The sequence below is a fragment of the Podarcis filfolensis genome, assembly GCF_964270895.1.
Source record: "Podarcis filfolensis genome assembly, chromosome: 12".
Classification (NCBI taxonomy): domain Eukaryota; kingdom Metazoa; phylum Chordata; class Lepidosauria; order Squamata; family Lacertidae; genus Podarcis; species Podarcis filfolensis.
This window is the reverse complement of record NC_139614.1, coordinates 21,309,599-21,337,399: the sequence shown is the minus strand read 5'-3', so window position 1 is coordinate 21,337,399 and position 27,801 is coordinate 21,309,599. Positions and strand designations below refer to the sequence as shown.

General features: G+C 43.2%; 1 protein-coding gene across 2 annotated transcripts in view; it reads right to left on the bottom strand.

The window, feature by feature from the left end:
• The window catches only part of COLQ (collagen like tail subunit of asymmetric acetylcholinesterase), a 41,673-nt gene extending 16,137 nt beyond the window's left edge, over nt 1-25,536 (bottom strand). Inside the window, exons 1-9 of one of the 2 annotated variants that reach the window (XM_083578096.1) lie at nt 25,019-25,536; nt 15,889-16,019; nt 11,472-11,570; nt 9,726-9,770; nt 8,521-8,547; nt 5,784-5,855; nt 3,761-3,823; nt 1,915-1,941; nt 819-863 (exon numbers count right to left, since the gene is read on the bottom strand). In XM_083578096.1, coding sequence (XP_083434222.1) covers nt 819-863; nt 1,915-1,941; nt 3,761-3,823; nt 5,784-5,855; nt 8,521-8,547; nt 9,726-9,770; nt 11,472-11,570; nt 15,889-16,019; nt 25,019-25,388 — 879 coding nt within the window. In that variant the 5' untranslated portion in view covers nt 25,389-25,536. The remainder of the gene's footprint in view (nt 1-818; nt 864-1,914; nt 1,942-3,760; nt 3,824-5,783; nt 5,856-8,520; nt 8,548-9,725; nt 9,771-11,471; nt 11,571-15,888; nt 16,020-25,018) is intronic. The other variant, XM_083578097.1, reaches the window with a different exon arrangement.
• Nucleotides 25,537-27,801: the final 2,265 nt, after the last annotated feature.

Here is a 27,801-nt window from a genome sequence, read left to right as displayed (position 1 = left end):
ACTATTACTTATGTGTTGTGGGTTTTTTTACCTTGCCCTTCCTTGCATAGAAGCCCAAGATGGATGCATATAATAAGCAAAAGATACAAACCATTTAAAACAAATGTATAAAGTACTATTAGTAAAATAATGTATTATTTTATAATGAGGTGTAGTAATTACCCTTTTAAAATGTGGGGTTTGGGGGGCAGTGTTATTGGGTTGTTTTTATTTTGATTATATATTTGTGGTATTATATTTTTGATTTTGTTCTGTGAACTGCCCTGAGACCTCCGAATATAGGGCGGTATATAAATTCAGTTAAATAGTAATAAAATGTTGGACTAGGTAGGACCTGGGAGACCAGAGTTCGAATCCCCACTTGGCCATGGAGCTCCCCTTGGGCCAGTCACAGTCCCTAAACCAGCCTACTACACAGGGTTGTTGTGAAGATAAAATGGGGAGGAAGAGAACCACCTCAAGCTTTTCGGAGGAAAAGTATGGTATAAATGCAAGTAGTAAATCAGTAAGTAAATAAATACAGCAAATGAATATATATAGTTTAAAAAAAATGATAAGTCATTTGGAAAATACGAGGTCATAGACCATTGCAGATATTTCTGACCAATTCTGACTTCACAGATAAGGGCTATAGTTCACCGGACCTTCAACCAAATAGATTTGTGTTATTGTCTTAGCAATGAGCATAGCTGATTGCGTACGGAAGTTAAACGAAGTCCGCATCTATAATCTCCACCCTCATACAACTATGCTATGAATGCAACCACAAATCAAACTACGTTCAACACGAATTAGGTGCTCTATTAAGGTAATTTTACCTTGTCACCTTTGCTGCCTTTGTCGCCCTTCTCTCCCGGAGTTCCCTGTGGAAAACCATACAGGAGATAATAGCTATAGAACACGGCGTTTCAAAAACAGATGTTTTCTTTCAGCACTGAATGTAGAATTAAACACAGAAGCCCATCAAAATGAAGTTGTTCAGTATACAGAACATTTGTTAGATTCTTGGTCCCCCACAATTACCATCCTCAGTACACTCCAGGTGATGTAATGAACACGACGACTTTCAAGTTAAATGTCATTTACTGATCTTCAGCTAGTGGGCCGTTACCTGAAATTAAGCCAATCTCTGAGCTAATGTGGATTGTATCAACATTCAGCATGGGTACCCTTTGTTTGCTTTAAAACCTTTTCCAGACATTAATGTGTGGACAAATGAGACACGCAGGCAGGGACAGCATCCGCAGAAGGTACTAACCTGTGCTTTGACACACACCCCAACCCTCCCTATGTAGCATTCCTGATTACAGAGAACTGGCTGTGTGTAGACACTGAACATGTACAAATTATTTTCAGAAATGGAATTTTAAAAAATGTAGCTTGTGGGGGAGGCAGAGCCTTACGTCACACCTGCCTACGCCTTTTCTATGCATTAGCAAATGAAATGAACTAAAGGGGATGAGAGGACAGGACAAAGAGAGAGAGTGGGAGGGGGGAGCACTGAGATGAAATTAGAAGAAGAAAGCAATGTATTTATTCCCAGCGCTTTGCCTGCTGACGTGTGCATGATTGTTCAGATAATTCCTGGCCAAATACGTAAACTTTCTCTTTTGCTGCTAAGGCTACTTGAAGGGCCTATCAGTGGCTATGAGAACATATAACCAATTTCTTGATACTATTCCTAATAGGTGGGGAATGCACATCATAAAGTGGCCTTAATTGGTTCTTCCAAATGGGAGCTCACCCCGCCGCGGGGATTCGAACCGTCGACCTTCTGATTGGCAAGTCCTAGGCTCTGTGGTTTAACCCACAGCACCACCCGTGTCCCTTGATCCTGTTATTACTAACATACCAAAGCATCACATTTTGGGGGGCCTGAGGAACATAGGTCGCAATGCTCTTTGCATGACAAACCTTTTCTCCTCTGCTTCCAGGGTAACCCTAGAAGAAGATAAAAGGGCAGGTATTTACATGCTTGCTATTGATTACATCATAGTAACATATGGACTTTAAAATCAGGCTGGAAAAGCAATCCGTAATGAGTTGCGGCAACATTTTCCTTTGTAGCCATTGGAAGAAAATCACAAATATGAGCATTTAAGCCCCAGCCTGGAGGCAGACATGAAAAACAAATAAATCTGGTACAGAAAGCATGCTAGCCTTGTTAGAAATTGCTTTGGAAATTAAAACAACAGCAGAAAGCCATTATAATTCTCAGTATAATAATATAATTGAAAGCAGTCTCTGTGGTAAAATGCCCTAAGCCATTTTCTTCAGCTGTTTCCTCTTATCTAGCAAAGGCAAGTCTCTCTCTGACGTTTACTTTGACTGTACTTCAGCTTAGACCCAACTCTTTTGTAGCAACTCCCATGGACATTTAAGATTTTCTTAAAGAAATTATAGCTGCAATTGCGTAATGTAAATACCTAGGCCACTTAGTGGTTTTTAATGATTAAGTGGTATACCATTTGTCAAGCAATTAAATAAATAAATCAACATTAAAGAGATATAGCCTCAATATGTATCTGCTTTGGATACAAATGATGCTTAAACAAAGGTTCTTTTCTCTTCTTAAATCGCCTTTGGCTATAGACAGTACTCTAGTTTTGTCACTTTGTAATCAATTCATCTTCTGCTAAACATGAAGTTGCTAATGTCTTATGCCTAGGCACTTTTACTATGATAATATAGAGGGATTTCATGGTCCTGCACCCACCGCAAGACATCCAATGAACAGGAAAAAATCCGAGTTGTGTTGCACAAGCACAGTTCACAATTTGGCACGGCGCCTATAAATTAATGTGGGATGTTTTGCAGGACTGTGATTTGTGGTCATGCTCCAAATGACTAGTACTCAATCAGTACAGCCCATCTATCAAAACAAGAAGATAAAGCCATCTCCTTTAGCAAATATTCCAGCTGCTTCGGAACCACTAACTTGGAAGTTTTTAAATGTCAAAGAGCTGCCTTTTTGGTACTGAACATCATGTTGTTGTTTCGAAAACCCAAAACAAAAACCAGCACCCTAGACATAAAAAGTTGGGCGCAGCAGAAAGGGGAGTCCACTCATCCCATTCTTGGACCAAGGTTACACATACCATCCTTTACATGAGGGTGGCAGGAGGGAAGTGGAGGGAATTCTAACTGCCTGCATTTGGATACAGGTAGGTAGCCATGTTGGTCTGCCGTAGTCGAAACAAAATAAAAAAATTCCTTCCAGTAGCACCTTAGAGACCAACTATGTTTGTTAATGGTATGAGCTTTCGTGTGCATGCACAATTCTTCAGATACCTGCATGCACACGAAAGCTCATACCAATAACAAATTTAACAACAGTGCTATTTTTCTAGAGAAAAAGGTGCCGGAACTCACCATGAACACCTCCCTTGTTCTCTTATAAATGGCAATGGTGCCCACCTGAGTTGGTGCCGGAGCTGAGTTCTGCTGAGTTCCAGCTGGAATTAAAAGCCCTGGGGTCTTGAGGCTCATGTTACATAGATTTTGCTTTTAAATTACTCCCCCCCCCCTTTATATTAGATTGTAGTAAGGTATTTGATTAAGAATAAAGCAGAAAGCCAGCATGCTGACAAAACCTTTTGATTTTTCATTATTGCTATGGGGAAATCCTGTCTTTCCCTATTATTCCTTCTCCCCACGAACATTGCTGCTATCTTCAAATAATATACACAAGCACTTTGTTACCAAGGAAGCAGCTGTAAGCAGCCAGATGGGGACGACATAGCAGCTGGGTGAAACAAACCTTAAAGCCCGTTGGTCCTCTTGTACCTGGCAATCCCATCAAACCCAAATCTCCCTTTTCACCCTAGAGGGGTCACAATAAAAAGGAGTTATTCATTGTGGCTGCAGAAAGGTGTCAGTAACTGGAACGCAGACTGTTCTGGTTCTGAATCAGAGAGAGCAGAAACAAACCACAGTCTAAGCAGCAACACAACATGAAGTTTCATACGGCTAATTCAGAATAAATTGTAAAGCAATGCGTTGTCTCTTAATATCATCTCCTGCAACAGATGGCCATTTACCAGCACTACAATGAGACCCGCAAACAACTGCACAACACTTCTGGCTCAATTTATATTGCTACTCTAGGGGGATGTCTGCTTTGCTGCCCTTCTTAAATTATTAGTGTTATTAAACTGCAGCCGCTTTCTCCTGCTCCATAGTGAACTGAGCAATGAGAAGGAGATCCATTTAAGAAAGCAGCAAGGGGGGGGGGGTAGAGACTGTTGCTCACTCCCAGCCTCAAACCCTGCGATCCCGAGTTACTTGGGGTTTTCCCAGAGCATCCCAGCACCTATTGCATTCAGGTGCCCCAGGCAGCTGCCTGTACTGCCTCTTGGATTGGGCCAGCTTAGTCTCTCTGATTTATAGTATCAGCTCCTGAAGTCCACTTGGGCTGTCAGTTTTGGCTACCGGTCTACCCAGTTTCGCTTGCAAAATGTGAATATATGGGGGGGGGGGAGTGTAACCTGAAAACGTTGGTAGCATGAAGATAAATTCAGCAGTGTAAATAAGTTTTGGTGGATGCAATAATAAAATACTGAATGGTTTAGTTTTTTTGTAAAATATGCATGGATTGATGGTATGCAAAATGAACCATTGAAAGAGGAGAAGGGAAGTCATTGATATTTTAAGGATGTGGGCTGGTAGTCATTTGTGTCTGCAAACAGGTTTGCAGAAATCTCTCTAGCCACGTATGTTTTCTGCTGTCCAGTGATCATCCGAAAAATTTGGGGGTGGGGAGCATCATCGTCATCATCATCAAATCTAGTAGGCTAAGCGTTTGTTAAGATAATCATGCTGGCTTATAGCCAAGCATAGGAGCCAACTCCAGAGGGCTGTGGGTGCTGTCACACTCACAATAATATATTTGTCGGGGCCGGGCACCCACAAAGTCAATGAGAAAAGCCAGCAGGCAGCAGCGGTGCTGCATCTGAGAGAGAAAAAGTTCAGCTCCGCCCTCCACAGCCAGCAAGCAAGACACCCTTTTTGGGGGGGATGGGCCTCAAATGCAGGGTGGGAAAGGGTGCCTCACTGACTGAGGAGAGAAGGAAAAGGAGTCGCTGCCACCAGCCGTGGGATGTGTGTGGGATGTCACACACACACACAAACACACCTGCATGTAGATGAGGGACATCGCACACACTATATGTAGGCGTGTGTGTGTGATGTTTCATGTCCACGTTATGGCACTCCTGTAGCCAAGTAATGGGAAAGAGAGTTATCAGGAATAAACAAAGAATATGGGAGAATTGTCATGATAAGAGAAGGCAGGGGAACTAAGAGGAGAAATGTCCATAGCAAATGATGGCTATGAGACATCATTCACACACACACACACACACACACACACACACACACACAATATTATCACCCCAAGGATACCACTATGGTCCATTCTGCCATCTTCCCATACTCTAAACTCCCACTATCATTCTGTGGTACATTTTCCTACATTTTCTTGCACATGCTCAGAAGTAAAGACGGCTTCACATTCCAGTACTGCTCAAGAAACATGTGCAGCATTCAAATCTGGATTGAGTAACCATGTACAGAAGCCTGACCTCAGGAAACCTGTGTTTCTGAGCTGGAAGTCTTCCTCTTCATTGCACTGGGGTCCGAAACCCATATGCCTTTAGGAACCTAGGGACGCGTAATCGTTTACAAGCTCACTCTACCGCAAGTAAGCTGCATTCAACAAGATGGATTTAACTTAATTTGCATTACAGGTTTGACCACATTAGTAAATGGTGCCTTAATCTTACCTTCGGTCCTATTGGGCCAGGCCATCCAATAGGTCCTGGAAGTCCAGGGACACCTGGGGGACCTGGTCTGCCCTTCAAAAAAAGAGGACAGGGATGGGGGGAAGGAAGTAGAAAGAGAAAAAAATCAGATGCAATAACATCAAATTGGTAGCAGTAATATCTGAATACCGTATTGACCCAAATATAAGCCACACCCGCAAATAAGCCACGCCTTTAAAATTGAAGGATGGGGGGGAATACCTGAGCTGCTTCCTGGGGGGGGGGGAGCCATGCCGCTTTGCTGGGAGCATAAAGGTTGTAAATATAAGCCGCACTTTAACTTTTCACTGTCAGAATTTGGAAAAAAAGTGTGGCTTATATTTGGGCCAATATGGTATAACGAAGCCTCTTCGAATGACAATAAGGCACCCAGCCACACCCTTGGAAGTTCTTCCTGACCACAGAACATTAAATGTCATAGCGTTGGGACATGATTGTTCATTTTGGACTGTGGCCCATTTGTTGTATGTATGTGGGCCAGCATCCATCTAGCTTATGACACCGATCAGAGTTTACAGAATGGGTCAGTTACTACATGCATGCAAAGCAGGCCCAGGAACATAGCATGTGCTGCTGGCACCTGGGGTGGGCGGGCACTCCGGGGTGGTCCATCCACACAGAGGGAGGCGTGGAGGGTGAGCAGAGCCCATGCCCAGCCCCTGCCAGCAACGCCCCACCTCCTGAAGCAAAGCAGGGCTGTGTTGCGCCCCTGACACTCACACTGCCCTGCCAGCCCCACTCTGCTCTGCGATGCCGCAGGGCTGTGTGAGGAGGACACACCAGGCGTTCGCCCTTCCTGTTCAGCGTGCATGCCTGTGGCGCCCTCCTCATGCAGCCCTGCAGCGTCGCAAAACCACTTCCGACTTCGGGAGGAGGTGGTGTTGCGGGCTTCACGCCCACAACACGAGAGCGGAGGCTGGCTTCCAGCCCCCGTGCGATCAGGGGAATCCTTGGGCCGCATCATCCCCTGAGCCAGCCAATCAGCTGGCTCGGGGTGTGTGGCTTGCCTCATTTAAGGCAAGCGCAGCCCCAGGATCTCCCTCTTTGGTCCCGGTCAGCTGCTGAGGTTTCCCACCCACCCACCCTTTAAGGTTCCCTTCTGACCTTGCTATGGACCTCGGTTGGTCGCCGTTGAGGGGTCTGGTAGGAATTTTTTCCACTTGGCAAATTGGCACTGGCCATTTGGTTTTTCGCCTACCTCGTAGCAAAACGTCACAACTCCTTTGGTTTTGGCGGTTAGGCATTGGTAGGGGTATTGTTATGTAGATGTGGTGGGGGGGAGCGCCATCACCTCCCCCAAATATTGAAGGGTAGTCCGGTAAAGGGTTCCAGGGGGCGTGGCCTCATCCGAAGCCTATAGAGGCCAAGGCCTAAAGCTCGCCCCCGAGCAGTGACCCCGGGGAAGTCCCTAGTTGATGTGCATCAGCAGGGCTCCCCTTGCTGGTGTTAACCCTTCCCGGTCTTCAAGCAATCAGGCTGAAGCAGGATAGTCGGATAGGACCAATGCCTAAGCCAATACCGCTCATCACCTGTAACCAATAAAGTTGTGGCCAATATTAGCCCATTAACCTAAAATACCTAGGGACGCGGGTGGCGCTGTGGGTAAAACCTCAGCACCTAGGACTTGCCGATCGTCAGGTCGGCGGTTCGAATCCCCGCGGCGGGGTGCACTCCCGTTGCTCGGTCCCAGCGCCTGCCAACCTAGCAGTTTGAAAGCACCCCCGGGTGCAAGTAGATAAATAGGTACCGCTTACTAGCGGGAAGGTAAACGGTGTTTCCGTGTGCTGCGCTGGCTCGCCAGATGCAGCTTGTCACGCTGGCCACGTGACCTGGAAGTGTCTGCGGACAGCGCTGGCCCCCGGCCTCTTAAGTGAGATGGGCACACAACCCTAGAGTCCGACACGACTGGCCCGTATGGGCAGGGGTACCTTTACCTTTACCTTTAACCTAAAATAATGGTGTCATGTGTCTTTATTTCTACTGGTGGGAGGCAGGAACTCGCCACACAAAGCAGGCAGGCCTGGCAGGGCAGCGGGAGTGCACTCCAGGAGCACAGCAGCACAGGACAGGGCTGACAGAGCCCGGAGCAGCAAAATGCACACACCCCCGTGCAGCCAGGGCCACTGCCCCTCTGGTCTTCCCCAAGCAACACCACTAGGTGGTCATCTGAGTAGCATCAGTTCCAACAGCCTGTTGCATTTCAATTCTAAAAAATATATCTTACAATCTTACAATGTGTGGGGATTTTTTGCAGGCAAGTGGGATCAACTGATGAGTTATGACAGTGATTGTAAAAAATATTTTGTTTAAACAACATGAAGCAGAAGGTGATGGGAAGCAGGACCACTCTGTGGGCAGTGCTGGGAAGCCAGTTCCATCAGGCTCCTCCTCTGCCTCAGCTCACTTGCCAGCAGCTATTCCATCAGGCTGCAGAAGAGGGAGAGAGATGTGCCACAGAGCCAGTCAATTGACTCTGCTAAGCAAAACACCTTCAGACACCTCCTTCCCTCAACTGTTACCTGGCAGCAACAATTCTGTGTGACTGCAGAGGAGGAAGAGACGGGGAACTAAGAGCTCCATTTAGCCCCTCTTCTCCCCAAACTCTTTCCATTGCAGTTGGCCTTACATGGAAAAAATCTCTTTTAACATGTGAACGGGCACAGTGCTGTACAAGGGTGTTGTGCGATTTGACTCATACCTTCCTTCCTGGTCTGCCAATCTCACCCTGTAAGATAAAGTAACGCATCAGTAGGAGACACCAATAACCCAGGAATATGGGAGAAGGTAGAAAACAGGTCACAAGTAGCATATGATAATCTTTTGTGACAGGCAAAAGACAACTACAACAACACTGCCATGGGGATAGATGTGCAGTTTTGTTTCGTGGTAAACTTTAGAGGTGGAGCACAATAGTTTCTGGCTTGTGGGGATTGCTGGCATGTACATTTATTGGCCTGTCTAAACAGGCGCATCCTGCTTTTCATAGCCTAAGCCTTCATAAAGCAGATAACGAGACAATGAGATATTGCAAATTCTGCTTTGAAACGAGAAGCCACTAAAAACGTACCACCAGTCATCGTAAACTCAGGCATTACAGGTCTGGAATCAGCAGGCATGGCAGCATGGGGCAAATTCCAGGGTGCTCAGGTCCTAGAGGGCACACCAGGGCTAATGCCAGCATCCCTTTAGGAATTTTTAACTCTCTCCCCCAACTATATATAAATGCTGCTTTAAAAAGTGAAATATACTCAGAGTCGAGTGTGAATTTCATGCTGTTTATTCAGCTTGTAGTAGCAATGAATGAATCTTTCCCCAAAACGTCTAACTATATATATATTATTTACACAATGGGCCCTGCGTGATTGGCTAATTCTGGAATGCCCCTGTAGGCCAATCAGGTTACGGATTCACTTCCTCCAGAAGCCTGATTGGTTGTTCCTGCAGGCCAATCAGGTTGCTGATTCACTTTATCCAGGAGCCTGATTGGCTGCTCCTGCAGGCCAATCAGGTAGCTGATTCACTTCCACTAGGAGCTGGATTGGGTGGCTCCTGCGGACCAATCAGACTGCTGCATTCTGGATCCTATTGTTCTAGGATTCAGCTCAGTACATAACAAAAAGATTCAAGCAAAGCATCTTAATTTTCCCAGAATGCCTCTGGGGGTGACTGCAGCAGCTGCTTCATCTGCTTTTCTTATGCTAAACTGCCCATCACTCCCTGTATCTCAGCCTCTGGTACACTAGCTGGGGGATGCCACGAGGGTATCGCTGGGTGGGACCTTGCCTCAAACCTGATACCAGTCCTCGTAATTAATCTACAGTTCCGAAATGACCTTACATCTAATGCATATACCTCCAAAAGCTCACCAATTATCACAGTTCAAAAACCAACCCTGACACTTACTTTTTCCCCCTTTGGTCCCTTCACGCCAGGAACGCCTTGCGGGCCCTAAAAATAAAAAAAGAAAAGAAATGGGACGTTCAACGTTGCTGATAACACTCCTTGTTTGTTCTTCTGCTTGCCCCAGCGTCTTTCGCCTGTCAGTCGTGACAAAGTAATTCCTACTTTTTTTGTTGCAAAGGATCTCTACCATGTTTCAGCCTCTTCAGCCCATCTCGGATCAGGACCGAAGTTCTCACACGAAGCTCAGTTCATGAGGGTTCACATCTGTCAGTCTCTACTGTCCTAGCTGGATTTAATTTTCAGCTGTATGCACCACAGTTCCATTTAGGCAGGAGATAATGAGGTGCAGCGATGGGTCAGGTGATGAGCGGTGGAAGGGTATAATGGAAAAGCAAGCATGGAGTTTGAAAAAAACTCATTCCATATTAGGAAAGAAGGTGTGAGAGTAATCAAACATGTGATTCCATCCATCTGACCTGATACAGTCTTAGGAATTGTAGTTTTATGCTCTAATTTTAACTCTGAAATTTCTTCTGGATTCTCTATATTCTTTTGCCTTCTCTATATTATTGAATACTGGATGATATTTAATATCCCGATCTTGGCTTTGAAGCTATTTTTTCTTAAATAGCTGTTTCATTTGCTGATTTTCCATTTTAAGAAAAATGGTTTTCAGAAAAATCTTCCACGTTGCCCTGGTAACTGTTGTTACAGCATAGGGCAACTGATAAATGGAATAAATGAAAATAATTTTTTAAAAATCAAATGAACACATCTGTATGGTGTGATCGCTTGAGCGCGCAGATCATCCATAAGATAACAGATAAAAAGAAGTTACTAAAAAAGCCTTTCCGACACAAGTATTTTAAGACACACCCAGCCCTACAAAAGAGGCTCCTCAGGAGGCCGGAAGAACCTCATCCAGCTATTGCTATTGATTTATTGATTTAATATATTGTAAACCGCTTTGAGATTTTATTAAAAATATGAAGCGGTATAGAAATAAAAAAAATAAATAATGCTATTCCGTGAGCTATTCCAAAATAGCTATTCCGGTCTCCTGCGAAAAGACTGGGAGACTAAGAATTTTCTCATCATTCTTTTATGTCACACTGAAAGGATTCAAGTGGAAGCAACGTAATACATCTTGCGTTAATGAGCCTTGGTTTATTTATCACTACTAATCCAGAAGTCACTTGTAATGCATATTTAAATGAGGTACCATACTGCACAGGGGGTGAGGAATCCCAGCTGCCGTTATGTTCTAACCTGCCACAGTATTGAAGAATGAAGGCCTTCTCAACTGTATGAAAAGAGCAGAGACCAAGGAACCTGTCTAAAGGATCTGAATTGGTGTGTTCTAAAAGGAAGTACTGGGATGCGGGTGGCGCTGTGGGTTAAACCACAGAGCTTAGGACTTGGCGATCAGAAGGTCGGCAGTTCAAATCCTTGCAATGGGGTGAGCTCCCGTTGCTCGGTCCCAGCTCCTGCCCACCTAGCAGTTCGAAAGCATGTCAAGTGCAACTAGATAAATAGGTACCGCTCCAGCGGGAAGGTAAACGGTATTTCCATGTGCTGCTCTGGTTCACCAGAAGTGGCTCAGTCATGCTGGCCACATGACCCGGAAGCTGCACGCCAGCTCCCTCGGCCAATAAAGCAAGATGAGTGCCGCAACCCCAGAGTCGGTCACGACTGGACCTAATGGTCAGGGGTCCCTTTACCTTTACCTTAAAAGGAAGTACTAACCTGTGGCCCAGGAGGTCCTGGAGGGCACAGAGATTCTATACATGGAGACTGTATTATCTGAAGCTCTTGACATAGGTTTTTCAGGTTCAGAGACAACATCTAAGAAGTTTTAAAAAGGGAGAGAGATCACTAAATACCATAGCAGAAGATTAAACCTTTGATCAAGGACACATTTTTTAAACACTCTCTTGCAAGGCTGAACTAGATTTTCTCCATCTTCCGTACAGCACTGTTGCAAAAGGAGTACTCCAGCGCTAGTCTTTCCAGTACTATATGGCTCATCCTCCCCAGCCCAAGTAATAGACAAGGATATTTTGCTCCTAGCTCAATTTGCAAGTAGCAGATGCTCCCAGAAATAGCTTCTCCTAATAATTCATACTGCATGAGAGTGCAACACAGACTGCATGACTAAAAGAAGCCAAATTCTGCTCCTTGGCAAAGCCAGTGGGGAAGAAGTTGTATTAGATGGTGGATAAACACAGAAACTAAATCAAATTATTCCATCTATCAAATAGCAATTATAGGACGTATAATTATATATATACAACAAGAAAGGACACAAGACCTAGATTTCATTCCCCCTCACAAGTTATTGTTTGCTGAACCGCTAGTGTTTGCTCATCGAGCAGACTGCATACAAATCCGGCTGTGCTACATAATTACGTTAGCTACTTTTTGTATTGAGCTGAAATGTACGCAACAGAAAATCCTATGCTCCATGCCCTTAGGATTCCCTCTTGATGGCTACACAAGATTGCATCCTTTACTCCATCTCTCATTTCCAACAGCAGCTTAGGACCCTCTCAAAAGGTAGGAGAAAACCACAGTATTATCATTCTCTCAGTTAGTAAGAGTTCAAATGTTTTTGGGTGGGGTAAATGGCAGAGCAGTCGGATGGAAATTCTATGGTATCCCAAGCTCTGGCTGCTCATGTGGGAGAGCTTCCTTTTTCTCTCCTCCCTTCCAGAGCTGGTGTGGTTTCAGGAACATCAGGGTAAAATTGGGACTTTAGGTTTTGTGGATTCAAGGCTGCCCCTAACCTAACCTACCCCTCTCCCCTCCATTGGTGGAACACCTATGGAGTTTTTTTGTGGGTGCACTGGAGGTCTCTGACGGCCTAAGTGCGACCCCACTTACATATAATATAAAATAATAATAATAATAATAATAATAATAATAATAATAATAATAATAATAATAGAAAAAAAATTTTACACAGAAAACTACAGGATTGCAAGTTAATGGAGATGGGTTTTTTGAATACGAGTGAAGTCATTACATCAGTGGCTGCAAAAATAGAAGAAAGGCTCAAGATCGGAATTGCTGTATTTGGATTATATATGAGCTTATATGCAGGATTTAGGAATAATTATCTCCGGATGATCAGAACACGGGAAGTCACCGAATTTGTTGAATTTGGAATGTATAATTAGCTGTATAAATTGTATTATGATTTGGCATGATAACAATGTGGCCCATATTGGAGAGTTATTAATAAAAATAATAATAAAAAATTGAAAACAGAAATCGGGCGGCTGCGGTGCAGCAACAGCTGAAGGCCCCATTAGCTAAAGTTTCAGGTTAAGAACAGTTTCAGGTTAAGAACGGACCTCTGGAATGAATTAAGTACTTAACCCAAGGTACCACTGTATATACACACAATAATTTATTTATTTATACCACCACCCATCTGGCTGGGTTTCCCAAGCCACTCTGGGCGGCTCCCAACAGAATATTAAAAACATTATAAAACATCAAACATTAAAAACTTCCCTAAACAGGGTTGCCTTCAGATGTCTTCTAAAAGTCAGATATTTGTTTATTTCCTTGACATCTGATGGGAGGGCGTTCCACAGGGCGGGCGCCACTGCTGAGAAGGCCCTCTGCTTGGTTCCCTGTAGCTTCACTTTTTGCAGTGAGGGAACCACCAGAAGGACCTCAAAGCTGGACCTTCATGTCCAGGCAGAACAATGGGAGTGGAGACGCTCCTTCAGGTACACTGGGCTGAGGCCATTTAGGGCTTTGAAGGTTAGCGCCAACACTTTGAGTTGTGCTCAGAAACGTACTGGAAGCCAATGCAGGTCTTTCAGGACCGGTGTTATATGGTCTCGGTGGCCAAACCCAGACTTCCACCTCCCTCTCCACTCCAGCAATGGCACGTACTCCACAACCACATTCAAAAACCCTTGGCAGCCAGCTTTTGAGTTGCATCTTAATTTGCTTTATTTCACATTATGTACCCTTGGCACAAAGTTCAATGATGCTGTCTGACTTGAAAGTCTCAGCTTCTTTATACAGATTTTACGAAGAATGGCATTACTTCATTTACTGGACTTCTTCCCAATATGTACGCTCTAAATTTCGACCTACCAGTTACAGCAAGAGTGACTGATTGAGTGAGTGGTATAAAAGGGAGAGAGATTGATTTTGTACAATTCTTTGTCATCTGCCTTCACTTGCAGTAAAATGCCAAGTGACTGCCAGGAAATTACACAACAGGTTTGCGGCTCTAGAGGTATTAAAACTAATATCATATAAGGGAGTGGGGGAAATTCCAATAGGCAACCGTGCAAAATATATCAGGAGCTGAACTGTCTCACAGAACATTTTGTCAAGAAACAGGGTCACCTTGGTATTCCAATAATTGGAGATCTATGTGCCAACAGAATTTGAGTCTATGTCATCCCTCCCTTATACATTAGAAGCCTAATGACCAACACAAATGCTATGTTGTGTGACATGTTAGGTATGTTAGGTCAAACTTTTATGGACCATGTACTGAAAGTTGAGGGAAGGTAGGATAACGAATGTAGGAAGCCTCAGAAATCACAAGAAGCTTTTATAATATATGGCAGCTACATGTTCACATGTATTCATGACATCAAGTATATTTTTTGACCCACCTCCGACCCTCAAACCTGTACCTTGTACATTTGCGGCACAATCTTATCTATAGATGTCAAAGAGATAAATTATTCTATGACATCCAAAGGCAGCCCTGCTTTGGGAAGCTTTTAATATTTGATGTTATGTTGCGTTCTTTTATATTATGTTGGAAGACGCCCAGAGTGGGTAGGGTACAATAAATTGATTGATTGATTGATTGATAATGACACTCACTGGGTGATGATAGGGCATTAGCACCAGTGGGTGTAAGTACAGCATTAGTGTGAAACAAGAAGCCTGGCTAAGGGGGGAAGGATCTATCAACTTTGGTTTTTTCAGTTCCCTCAGTTTTCCAATCTTAAAACTGGCTCTTCACATTTCTGTAGCAATCTGCAAAATTTCTTTTTGAAAATCCTCATAAACATTCACCTGTATTTTAGTATGAATTTCTCCAATAAACACATGTCTGTATGCAGCTTTGACTATTATACACATTTTTTTTTGCAAGCAATTTACCCTCATATAATGCACTTTCATTATTTTCACTAAAATATTCATTTTTATGCATAATTTTCACTAATATATACATTTTTGTAAACACGGTTTGTCTGGAAAACTGCATCACCTCAAAATACCATCCAAGGTCATGTCGTTGCCTACAGATGTGTTTGGTGGATTTTTAGTTGGTTCTGTTGTAAAAATCAACAACATTTAGGTATGTAAAAATCAACAACATCCATAAGTATCCGTGCCTTGGATTCATGTTTTTGGAGGTGCTGGCAAGCACTGGATCTATAGATTTTGTTGTGAAATCTACATATGTAAGCTTAAATCGCATCATATTTTTTGAGCACCCTGTGTAAAATCATATCAGTTAAAGAGGATCCATTTTGCCCACTCCATGGAAAAGCAAAGTCTCTTTCTCTCTGTGTTTTCTGTGCATGTGTGAACACACTTTGTCTTTTTAGTTCAGGGGTCAGCAAACTTTTTCAGCAGGGGGCCGGTCTACTGTCCCTCAGACCTTGTGGGGGGAGGGACTATATTTTGAAAAAAAAATATTTGAACGAATTCCTATGCCCCACAAATAACCCAGAGATGCATTTTAAATAAAAGCACACATTCTACTCATGTAAAAACACCAGGCAGGCCTCACAAATAAACCAGAGATGCATTTTACATAAAAGGACACATTCTACTCATGTAAAAACATGCTGATTCACGGACCGTCTGCAGACCGGATTTAGAAGGCGATTGGGCCGGATCCGGCCCCTGGGCCTAAGTTTGCCTACCCATGTTCTAGTTGTCTGGGGTGGGGGGGTGGTGAAGGCAGCCAGTGGGAATGTTATCCATGTTTTCTCTCAGAATTCCAGATGTGCCCACAAGCAACCCCAGACCATTTTGCACCTCTGATACATTACATCTCTGGTCACCAAGAGTTATGTAACACTTTCTGTGGCAGGGCAGTTTCTTGGAACTGCTAAGGAAGGATAAGCTGTGCTTACAGGAAATAAAAACTTGAAGCCATACTTACAGAATTCCATCCCTGCCTGAAGTGTGGTGGAGGAAATAATGGCGGTGGTGGTGGAGGAGGAGGAGGGAGGGCAAGAAACGAGCACCCTCTGTTGTTATTAACCTGCTTCTTCTGGTTCAAGCAAGGGAAGGCTGTTGGGGGGGAAAATACTTGTCTATTAATTATGGGCTAAGTATTAATTACAATTCTTTAAAGAATGAAAAAGGCGGCTCGAGCACAATAAAATTCAGCATGTTTGCGTCACAGAAATGCACTCCCACCACTCAAGGTTTTGCCAACTATGGCAGCTAAGAAATCCTCCAGTGACAGTCCACAATATTTTGCTACCTGAAAAGGTAAAAGGTAAAGGACCCCTGGACAGATAAGTCTAGTCAAAGGGGATTATGGGGTTGCAGCGCTCAACTCTTCAGGCCGAAGGAGCCAGCGTTTGTCCACAGACGGCTTTCTGGGTCATGTGGCCAGCATGACTAAACTGCTGGTGGTGCATGGAGGACCATGACGAGTGCCAGAGCACACGGAAACGCCATTTACCTCCCCGCCACTGGCGTGCTTTCGAACTGCTAGGTTGGCAGGAGCTGGGACAGAGCAATGGGAGCTCACCCCGTGGCGGGGATTCAAACCACCAACTTTCTGATCGGCAAGCCCTGAACGCAAATGGCGCCCTCTCTGCTACAGCCAAGTCTTGCTGCGCCGTTTCTGAGATCCACAGGACCCTAATCTTGACCCTGTCATTGCTGACCTCCAGACAGGAAGCATAAACAGCTTTGCTCCAGCTTGCTGTCTCTTTGCCTAAAATGATAATAGGTGATCTCCAACAAAGTCACACTCAGAGCAGACCCCTGAAATCAACATAAGCTTGTCGATTAAATGGGTCAACTGTGAGTATGACAAACATTGGCTATCACCCACATTTTGTGAAATTCCTCTTGTTGTTTTACATTGTTGCTTAGTATTGTTTATTTGTTTCAGTTGTGTTTCTTGGAAGCCCCCTGGAATATATTTTATACAGAAAGGCAAAACATAGATTAAATGAATTACAACACTTCTGGAATATTTGCTATGATGGTATGTGTTTTTTTTAATGCTTCTTAATAGCAACAGCGCTGTCATCAATACAGATCAGAGTTACTAAGGGCATCTCCAGACAACCTGTTATTCAGTATTCATCCTGAATTGCTTCCACAAAGTTTACATGCGGGTTAGATTATATTTAATCTTTACCAAGTATTTGTTCTGATTTTTTTTGTGGGGAGGTTATACAATGATGACCATTCATTCTGAATCCACCTTGATTTGCTTGTGTAGTATTTATACATCTTTCTGCATTCATCCCACGCTTTTTCATGCATTCTTCCAGCACTTTACTAACCACAAGAAGTATGGGGATATGGTGGGGAGATAAGGAGACTTTGTTGTGCCAAAGCAAATGAGTGCTTCAAAATCCACTTTATTTGCTTAAACCCAGATTTCCATTGTACACTTGAATCCCTCCCACAAAAAAGTGACACATTGCACACACACACACACACACACACACACACACACACTTTTGAAAAGAAATGTGTTATGGTTTTGTCATGCTTGCCTACTACCCAGGCCCACTTGTTTTTGTTTTCAATTATAGCCAGTATGTAGGACCAGGATTTTTGGCCTCTGTGCAGAGCTGCAGTTTCGGTGAGCCCGTGGCAATAAAGCATCACTGAAAAATCGTTTCAACTCTTCCACCTGTTCAGAGAAACCCCGGCAACCTTTCCAAGCTGAAATTCAGTGCAGTCACAAGACAAATGAGTAACTGCTATTAAAAGGCCAACGTATAATATAACTGCTATGATCATGTACTCAGCAGCATCTGTGCTTCCCTATGGCTCAGTATCAATTCCAGGAGTTCCCTGACAAGAAATGCTGCCTTTATCTCGGATGCTGCCCTACTGTTCTCTCACAGACTGTGTAGAACCAGGGCAGGATTTAGGTTTGATGAGGCTCTAAGCTACTGAAGGTAATGGGGCCCTTTATATGTCCAGCTGTCCTTTCTCCACAACAAATTGTTGCTGTTTTTTTGTGTTGAATATATGCTATATGGTAATTTATGGACCAATAGGTCCATACACAACACAAAACACTGTTGCTGTATGTAGGTTTTTTTATTATTATTTTTATCTTATATTTTGTAAATGTACATCCAGTTTTCCCCCTCTAAGCTATAGCTTGTTTAGCTTGTATGGACAGTGGTACCTCAGGTTACATACACTTCAGGTTACATACGCTTCAGGTCACAGACTCTGCTAACCCAGAAATAGTGCTTCAGGTTAAGAACTTTGCTTCAGGATGAGAACAGAAATCGTGGTCCGGCGGTGTGGCAGCAGCAGGAGGCCCCATTAGCTAAAGTGGTGCTTCAGGTTAAGAACAGTTTCAGGTTAAGTACGGACCTCCAGAACGAATTAAGTTCTTAACCCGAGGTACCACTGTAAACCCGGGACTGTGCAGAACCATGGTCTTTTCTTGCTGGATGGGCCTAAGGGTGAATGGGGTCTATGGCTGGGCAACTTTGCTGTAGCAGCCATAGTGCAGCTCTTACAGTATTATCTGCAATATTACACCAGTGGCCAAAACTGTGGAAACCTTTTGGGAAAAGTGTGTTTCCTGTTGAATATTGCAGAGCACACACAGACTTTCTGGAAGTATCTGGTTGCAAGCTGACTGGATAAACAGGAACATAATGCTGCTCACTAGTAATTTGGGTACTTAGAGGTTTATTATTTACAGCAGACTCACAAGTTACTATATACAAGATACAGAATCAATAATCCAGGTGTTTTGCCGCTCATCATCGGAACACTTGACCATGGCAGTCACGAGTTGCACCATCTGCTTCTTTTTGCCATACTTTATTACAACAGCAGTCATAAAAAAGAAACGTGAAACACATAGAAAAAAAATGAGATATACAAAAATTCTCAGCATGTCAATTAATGCTTAGCTGGATAACCTTTAGGTTTAATTATGGCCTTACAATGCCTTCTCATGGAGTGAACCAATTTTTTTGTGTTCTGCAGCTGTAATAATGTGAAACCAAGATTGAATTATTGCCTCTATTAATTGGGTTTTATTGCTGGGTTGCTTCTGACTAACAAGTTCCTTTAGTTACCTCAATTAGTTTCTTTAGTTTTCACATGTTTGGCCACTAGTGTATATCGATATACTTGAGAAATTGGTTTTCAAATAAATAGCTTTTTTTTTAAAAAAAAGAAAAAGATAAGGTAAAGGAGAATTTTGGCCACTAGTGCATATGAATATACTTGAAAAATAGGTTTTCAAATAAACAGCTTTTTTAAAAAAAGATAAAGGAAAGGACAAAGGATAAAGTGAAAGAAGTCATCTCTACCCTTCCTGAGGGCCTTTATGACAAAGCCAAAACTGCTAGACAAAGTGAGACAGCCAAGTCAGCAGCCAGTAAGTAACAGCAAATTGTCCATTCATTCTCTCTCTCTCTCTCTCTCCATAAATATACATACTGTACCAACACAAACAACATGCTATCCCTACCTCCCATTAGAAACCTGGACATTCTCTTGCCCTCTTGTGCCTCAATTCGCCTCAACACCAGTGAGCATGCATTGATGACAATGCCACAAGCACACATTGATCAGTTGTGGCATAAAGACATCCCCACCCTGTCAATGTGCCCTGGTGTGAACATAAACAGAAACGAATCTCGTACCAATGAAGCCCTGCTGATGTGAGCAGCTAGAGGGAAAGGCAACAGGAATATCCAACAACTTAACATTACCACCTTAGAGCCCAGTGAACACACCCTTACCTTTCTAAAACTACCCGCGTTTTTACATGTTTGCAATAGTTCTTTAAATATCCAAGCAAAGGTTTCCACTCCTCCTTAAAGTCTGCCTCTTCCAAATGTGAGATTTCCTTGACAGAGAGCACACTAGAGACTTGGGGTATCTTTGTATTCAGGGCGATTTGATTTAAATCAAATCGATTTAAATCATGATTTAAATCACTAGTCAGTAAGACTTGATTTTTTTTTTTTACACAGAAAGACTCATTCTTGCTGGTATAACCTTAATATTTACAACCAGATGAAGGTTTCATTTTTGGAATAATAAATTTCCAGAGTAGTTTTTACTGTTATATCAAAAATTACTGATTTGGTTATACTATTAGAAATGCACAGACCGATAGTTATGAAATTATTGTGAGGTTTAATAAGTTAACTGTTTATATTTGGACAACTTTTCTGCTGTACTTCATTGGAAGGAAAAAAATAATCATTTCCTTAATAACAATTTAAACTATTTATTGAACTAAAACAATAACATTATAGCATATGTATCCATGTTTGTTAACTGATGTTGTTAAATAATTAAAAAAAAAACTTAGACTGAGTTTGAGCACACATGAAAAACTTAAACAAATCCTTATTTCCTGATGAACAGCCTTTGGACTATAATGTGACTTGAATAGAAAACTATCTTTAGAAAGATTTTTCCTCCAAAAGCATTTTATTTTAAAAATTCTATTTAAATAAAAAACAACTGTTATGTACTGAAGTTCTCACCCTGGGCCAGCAAGGGGATACTGTAGATAGTTATGCAAATAAGGGATCAAAAGTGACGTTCAGTGATTGGATAGTTTTAGAAAATTGTCACAGTTACGTTGTACTGGAGCTCTATATAAGCAGGCTGACTGAACCCTTCAGTTCAGTTCTGTTCTGGCCTGTGAATAAACAAGAGCTGTTTGAAGAATCGCTGTGTCATCTGATATGTTCACCCACAACTTAACAACGATATTTTTTTAAAAAAAATCATTGATTTTTATCCACCCTGGTTGTATTTAAAAACCAGCAGGTAGCATTACATGACCCCACCAGCCTGTACACAACCAGGCAGCATTGGTCCAGTCCCTCAAAATCAGTCCAGTCCCTCAAAATCCTAAACCAAATTTTTAAAATGGCTGCTTCACCATTGTTCTGGTGAATCCTCTTGACATTCAGCCTGGGCAACCCACGTTAAGCCCCGTCACCGTGCAAAATGTCCTAAATTGCTCGATCGCATCTCTTGTAATCATTTTACATAACAGGATAACATGGATCATAGCACCATGTACCACAGGATTAAAAAGTAACGCATATGAAGAAACCATCAAGGTACAGTACCGTAATGATTATATTTTTGGAAAGAGATGCCCCCCAGATAAAATATATTAAAAGGCTCGTCTGTGCATGTCCACACCTCAGGACCTGTTGTTTTGCTCCCAACTGCTGCTAACTGCTACATAACCACCATGTGGAAACACAGACTCGCAGTCACGTGTTTGATCTTGCAATATATGACACCCAGAAGCATTTCCTCTAAAAATGATGCTTCAGCAGCACCAAGAAATCCAGTTGGCCGGAGCTGAGAGGATCATTTCCAGGAACAGCCTGGCCATATCCTGCCAGAGAGGTGGAGTCGGGTGAAAGGTACGAAAATTATACTTTGCAAGTTTGCACATTTCTTTTCCAGAGCAAGACCGAAATGCCCCTTCTCTACAGTGACATCCCACGCAAAGCAACAACTCGGTTGCTCCCATATTGTTTTCTTCTGATCACTTAGTTACCGCCATGCCGTGGTCGAAGCCTCTTTGTTTGTGACATAGGTTGCCATGGGGAGACATTAGGGGACAATAATAAAAAGGCCCCTAAGGCCACTGGTTTTCAATTATATCTGGAAAATAGCTGAGAGTATTTTTGTAACGATGGGAAAGACAAGTCATCATTCAGGAATGGTGTGGCCGTTTCGTACGATGAGGCTTACCCTAGGCTTACCCTTGGCAAGCGCAGTGTTTAAACTAGTGTCTTCCAAAAGGAAGCTTCCTTTAGTTGCCAGATAGAAATAATTATCTGGGACTCCAGGCTCATGCCAATGAAAGACACAAGTGAGTATTAAAGTATACTAGAAATCACACTAAAATAAACAGAGTCTCCCCTCCTGCTGAGTGACATCTACTACAATACATCGAACATTTATCAGATGATAAGCCCAAATACACATAAAACAATAATTATCCTAATTCAGATGTTATGAAAAACTTGACAAATGGAAGAGAATCAGAATTGAGCCTGCTGGCCTTATCCTGCCACGATGACACCAGACAAGGTCTGCCACCATGATCCTTCTCTGCACTCCATGCGATGAGTTGACGCACTTTCAAAGGCCTCAAAAGGATTGCTGTCTACCCCAAATTCAATGAATAGGAAAACAAAAAACCTGTTGTGACATAAATCGCGGAGCATTGGTCAACTCCTTTTTTAAAAATAGAAGCCACATTTTGAATTGAGTTAAGCTTGATGGACCACTGGCTTCACCCAGCAACTAAGGGTCAAAAACTAGACGATAATGGTGTGTTTGCAATTAATGTGCATGGTGTTTGCTATGTAAATAACAGCTGCAGGGAAATCTGAGCAGCCTCAGGACTCTTTCTCACCCTCCCCTAAAAATCACCTCTGTGGTCTAAACCAGAGCCTCTTGGGCTTGCCAGTCAATGGTTCGAATCCCTGCACCGGAGTGAGCTCCCGTTGCTCTGTCCCAGCTCCTGCCAACCTAGCAGTTCAAAAGCACGCCAGTGCAAGTAGATAAATAGGTACTGCTGCAGTGGGAAGGTAAACAGTGTTTCCATGCACTCTGGTTTCCGTCACGGTGTTCCGTTGCGCCAAAGCGGTTTAGTCATGCTGCTCACATGACCCGGAAAGCTGTCTGTGGAAAAACAGCGGCTCCCTCGGCCTGAAAGCAAGATGAGCGCCACAACCCCAGTCGCCTTTGACTGGATGTAACCATCCAGGGGTCCTTTACCTTTTAACCATTTGCATTTCAAGGGAAGCCTCTACTGAAAACAATGGGAGCATCCGTTAAAATGCAGATAGCAACCTATGAGATGATGTCTCTCTCTCTCTCTCTCTCTCTCTCTCTGTGTGTGTGTGTGTGTAGAGAAAGAGTATGGCAGGAAGAGTTAAACTTCTCTATCTCACTGCTTCCTCGCTGCTGCTACAACTACCATGGTTAGCCCTCCTGTTGAGTCTCTTGTGGAACAGTGAGATGCCCAGAGCCATTGACATGATCACCCGAGAGCCCCTGCCATCATTGTAGAGCACACACGTTGCCTTGGTACTCTGGTGACCCATATGCAATGGAACAGGAGAGTTCATGGCTAGCACACAGGTGGCCCTAACTTGACCTAAGGCATAGGAGGTTGCATTACCACACCAAACATGTGGCAGTGAAGTTGAACCTTCTCTTCTCAGAGCAATAGAGCCAATTTCTCTGTGTCAGTTGCACAGGAGAAACTGGGCGAGTCACATAATAAAGAGGAAGAATCTCTCCTGCTGATCACAGTGAGTAGGAGAAGATGGCAAAGAGCCATTTGTCTATGTCTATGTGTGGGATACTTGGGAATTGGATTTATGCTGGGGGCCGAGTGGGAAACATCTTGAAGCTGGGTTCAACCTCAGGGCTATGAGTTGTCCATCCTTACCATCAACAAATCCCCATTTCTCCAAAGTTTGCAATGCAGTTCTTCTGTCTCTTGCCTGTTGCAACATTCACGCAAGTTTTGTGAATGAACACCAAATGGGAGGATGCGGTTGGCTGAAACAACTGTTTTACATAGCTGGTGCAAATATCAATGTCTTTTAAGAAAGTCCTATTAGACCACTATTTTTAGTCTGCTGCATTTGTTCTGGATTTATTTTCACTGTGTTTCTAATGACACGTGTTTTCGTTATTTTGAATTATCATATCTCCATAAAGATCTATTAATTCACAATGCAGCAAAGGGAAGCTTAAATCATTGTAGCACTGTCATTCTATTGCAGTTTTGAAAGCCCCCGGATTATTATTATTATTATTATTATTATTATTATTATTATTATTATTATTTAAAAAGCATACAATCCTATAAGAACAATGCTAGAAACCTAAAGCAGGGATACAGACCTTTCTTCAGCCTGAGGGCTATATTCTCTTATGGGCAAGAGCCATGACAGATTATTCTTTGGTGCGGCCAGAGGCACAAATGGCCGGAGACACCGTGAGCTGGAGCAATTGATGTGAGTCTTCGCTTTGTACAACACAATAAGCTACACAAAATACAGAGGTTTCTATGTATACACCTCCACGCGGGCAAACAAGAGACACAATCTCGTTCCAGCCAAGCAAACACACTTGAGAGGGTGTGGAGCAGGTCTGACGTGTGGAAAAGGTGATGTGGTCTGGAGACAGGCCTGAGGGTAGGGACACATTCGGTCTCCTAGGCCTGGCATTCCACCTAATTTAAAGTCTTATACAACAGCCACCTCAAACTTGATTCTTTAAAGGGTTCCCCTTTCAATAACATTGCATTCAGTAACAGGAATGGTGGAAAAAGAAGGAGCTGCCTCTTTCATATTGCTGTGAAGTTTGCCTTTAAAATGTACAGACCTGCGGCAAGCCTCCTGGTCTCCTTCCCAGAACGCACAGCTGAAGGGAAACCTGTTGGATTAAAGTGGAAAATAGGATTCCCTGCAGTCAGGCAATCCATGCCCTTTGCCTCCTGCCAACCCGGGGTGTTTTTTTCCATGCAGTGGGCTTTTGTTCACTATGAAAGTCATCTGAGTATTTGTTAGTGCCACTGCGCTAGCCAGAAGATGTTTACTGTGCTAGCATCCAGCACAAGTCCAGCAACAGTGGATGAGGTCAAGGCTGTGTTAACAGAAACGGACATACATTGTGATTCATCCTCCTCTCATCGACTTCATTTGCGTCTCTGCAAATTCGCAGACCTTCAAGCCATCGCTTGCCACTGAAATAAAGCAGGATAGCTATCTAACAACGAAGTTTCTGTTTTGTGGCGATATAGCCCATTAGTATTAAACAGGAGATGTTAGCCTCTTGACGTCAGGATCAGGAATAATAAAATAAGAACAGATTTGAAAAGGGGTGGGGGTGGGAAGTCTCTGGCTTTTATTGTTTTGTGATTCAGCATGCATTGGGATTAAGTATTTCCCAACCACGATTCCGAGTGCTTAGAACAGCAGGGAAATCTAAACACGCAGAGATAAGCAAGGCAAGTCACCAAGAGATAAATCAATGTTGCAATTTACCTGCTGAAATTGAGAAGACACTGTCCACAAAGGAGGACTGAGATACAGCAAAGCAGAAAAGGAGCTGGAGATAAAATCCCAAAGCAACACGGCTGAAGATGACCATGTTGGCTGCAAGCTGTACAATTCCAATGTGCAGGGTGCCGATATCTTGTCCACTGCCTTCTCTTGCCTGCCTGCCTGCCTTGTCTGCTTGCTTGCTTTCCCCCTTTCGCTCTCTCACTGGTTGGGTATGTTTATGTCTCTCTCCCTCTGCCTCTCTCCCTCTGTGAGCTTTAGTAAGAAAGAATGCCAACCATTTCCCATTAAATCTTCTCCTTACACTAGACAGGGCTATATTTAACTCAAGCACTGGATCAGATGCCCCCATCACAAATACCAGCTATTAAAACATAGTCAGAGGACTAATGAAGAGGAGGACGTTGGTTTCAAGCTGAGCTGGGAACCACATATCTGATTGATAACCAGACAATCATTGAGAAAGCTCCATTCATTCATTGTCTCCTCCCACCCCACCCCTCGGCCCGACCAGGCTAATGAATGGTTCCTGACTAGGGATATGGACATAGGAACACCTTGTTTCTATATTCTGCTTCCCCTTTATATAGTTCATTTCAGGACTCACAGACCCTCCAAGTGTCCCTATTTTCCAGGGACAGTCCTGGATTTGCAGAAGCCGTACCGGTTTCCGATTTGATCCCAGAATGTCCCGCTTTTCCTTAGGGCGTCGCTATTTTCATTGGAGAAACATTGGAGGGCATGGACTCAGGAGGCTTAAGAAACCATGTGCCGTTAAATATTGTACATTATTATGGCTGTAATGATCATTAGAAACTTTAATGGTACAGAAATAACCACCCGTATTTTGTTACAAGCGTTCTGGGTCTTCAGTAGCTTAATGGATAGATTGACAATGAGATGGTACAGAGAGTGTCAAATAGCACCGAAGATGACTCTAGGATGGTTCAAAGAAGGCATGTTTCAAAGCACACCAGGGTGTGCTTCCTAAATACATTCTAGGACTGTTCTCCATCTCACAGGACCCTTTGTGAAATAATTTGGGGAGGAATGCATTAAAACGTACCAACTTGTGGAGCTTGCTTTCACTTACCTTTCTGCTATCAAAAGCATGGAAATAGAAAATAGTTGTGTCTCCATAACTATTTGGGCCGCTTACCCACAATATTAATGTTACCTCAACTTCCTAGTGAAATACTTGATCCATTTTAATTGCTTTCTGGAACAAGAGAAAAGTGTCTACATAGACATTTAGAAGAAAACAAGGTACTGGTAATTAAAAAAAAATCAGCTCCCTTTATTAAATTGGAACTAATATTCTGCTGATCTGGTAAAGAAAATGGAATTATAAATGTTCTTTTTCTAAGCCAATTCCTACACTAATTAAATGAATTCAGGTTTTTGTTTTTCCTCCTGCACTTTGCTGATCTAAACTGGTCTTAAATTAATGCATCCGTCCTTGTTGTATCCAGTTTGCTGCGCAGTTTGAGATGGTTTTGAAAAAATGTTTGATGGGTTTGCTGCAAACCACATTCCCTTGCAGAGGAAAGGTTGCTGTTGGTTGTCCACAAACTGATTCACTGCATTACTTCTTTTTAACTGCAGTGAAAGAGCAGCCAGAACAGAGGATAGGGAAAGTCCTCAAAACCACAAAAAACCTGCATTGCTGCGCGTTCTTGGAAGCAAACTGCAAGTTCATAAATTAAGCTTCAGTTCAAAGACACATTTTCAGTGAGGCTAGTCCTTTTCACCATTAGCCTGGAAAAATAAGTATTTGGCTGAGGATAAGGCATGGGTAGGCAAACTAAGGCCCGGGGGCCGGATCTGGCCCAATCGCCTTCTAAATCTGGCCCATGGACGGTCCGGGAATCAGAGTGTTTTTACATGAGTAGAATGCGTCCTTTTATTTAAAATGCATCTCTGGGTTATTTGTGGGGCATAGGAATTCGTTCATTCCCACCCCCCACTATAGTCTGACCCCCCACAAGGTCTGAGGGACAATGGACCAGCCCCCTGCTGAAAAAGTTTGCTGACCCCTGGGATAAGGCTTTAATAGACTGGGGCAGTTATTGCAAGCTAATTCCTATCTGGGTAACTGAGAAACACTTCTGAAGAGGGTATTCCAAACTCTTGAGATGCTTCTTCCAGGGCTGGCTTGGATCAAGCTTCTCCCATACACGACAGGAGAGTAAGCCACACCTTTGCCTGGCCTACTCAGTGCCCCAGCGTAGTTCTGATGATCCTGGATGTCCACACAAAGCATAACATTTGACTACAGCCAGCATGCATGGGCCCAGATTGTGTGGTTGATTACTGGATTTTATTCAGGAAATAGGCCTACATAAAGTAGGTTTTATGTTTGGAGGTCCTATATTTAAAGTTAGTTCTGCTACCACGGTGGGGGTCTACCTCCTTCCGAATTTGAGCAATTTTATCTGCAAAAAGAACCTTTGCAAAGTTGTTGCAAGACATCTTGGAGTCCAGCGGCGAAAGTGGTTCTGTTAGACTACAAACCACTTGAGTCTCCCGGTACTGTTTTCTGCAGATGCAACCTTCTTCGCCGTCACCACTTGGCAGTCCCGATGTTGAGCTCTAACCCGTGTTCGGAATGAGTTTTCTGCCACCAGCGCTCTAGCCGTCTCTGTGATTGTTTCATCCCATATAAGCCCAGAGTTTAGGGTCATAGAATCATGTTTTTGATCTTTAAAGATTTTGACCTTTAAAGCCCTATGTGGCCTAGGACCCACGTACCTATGGGACCATCT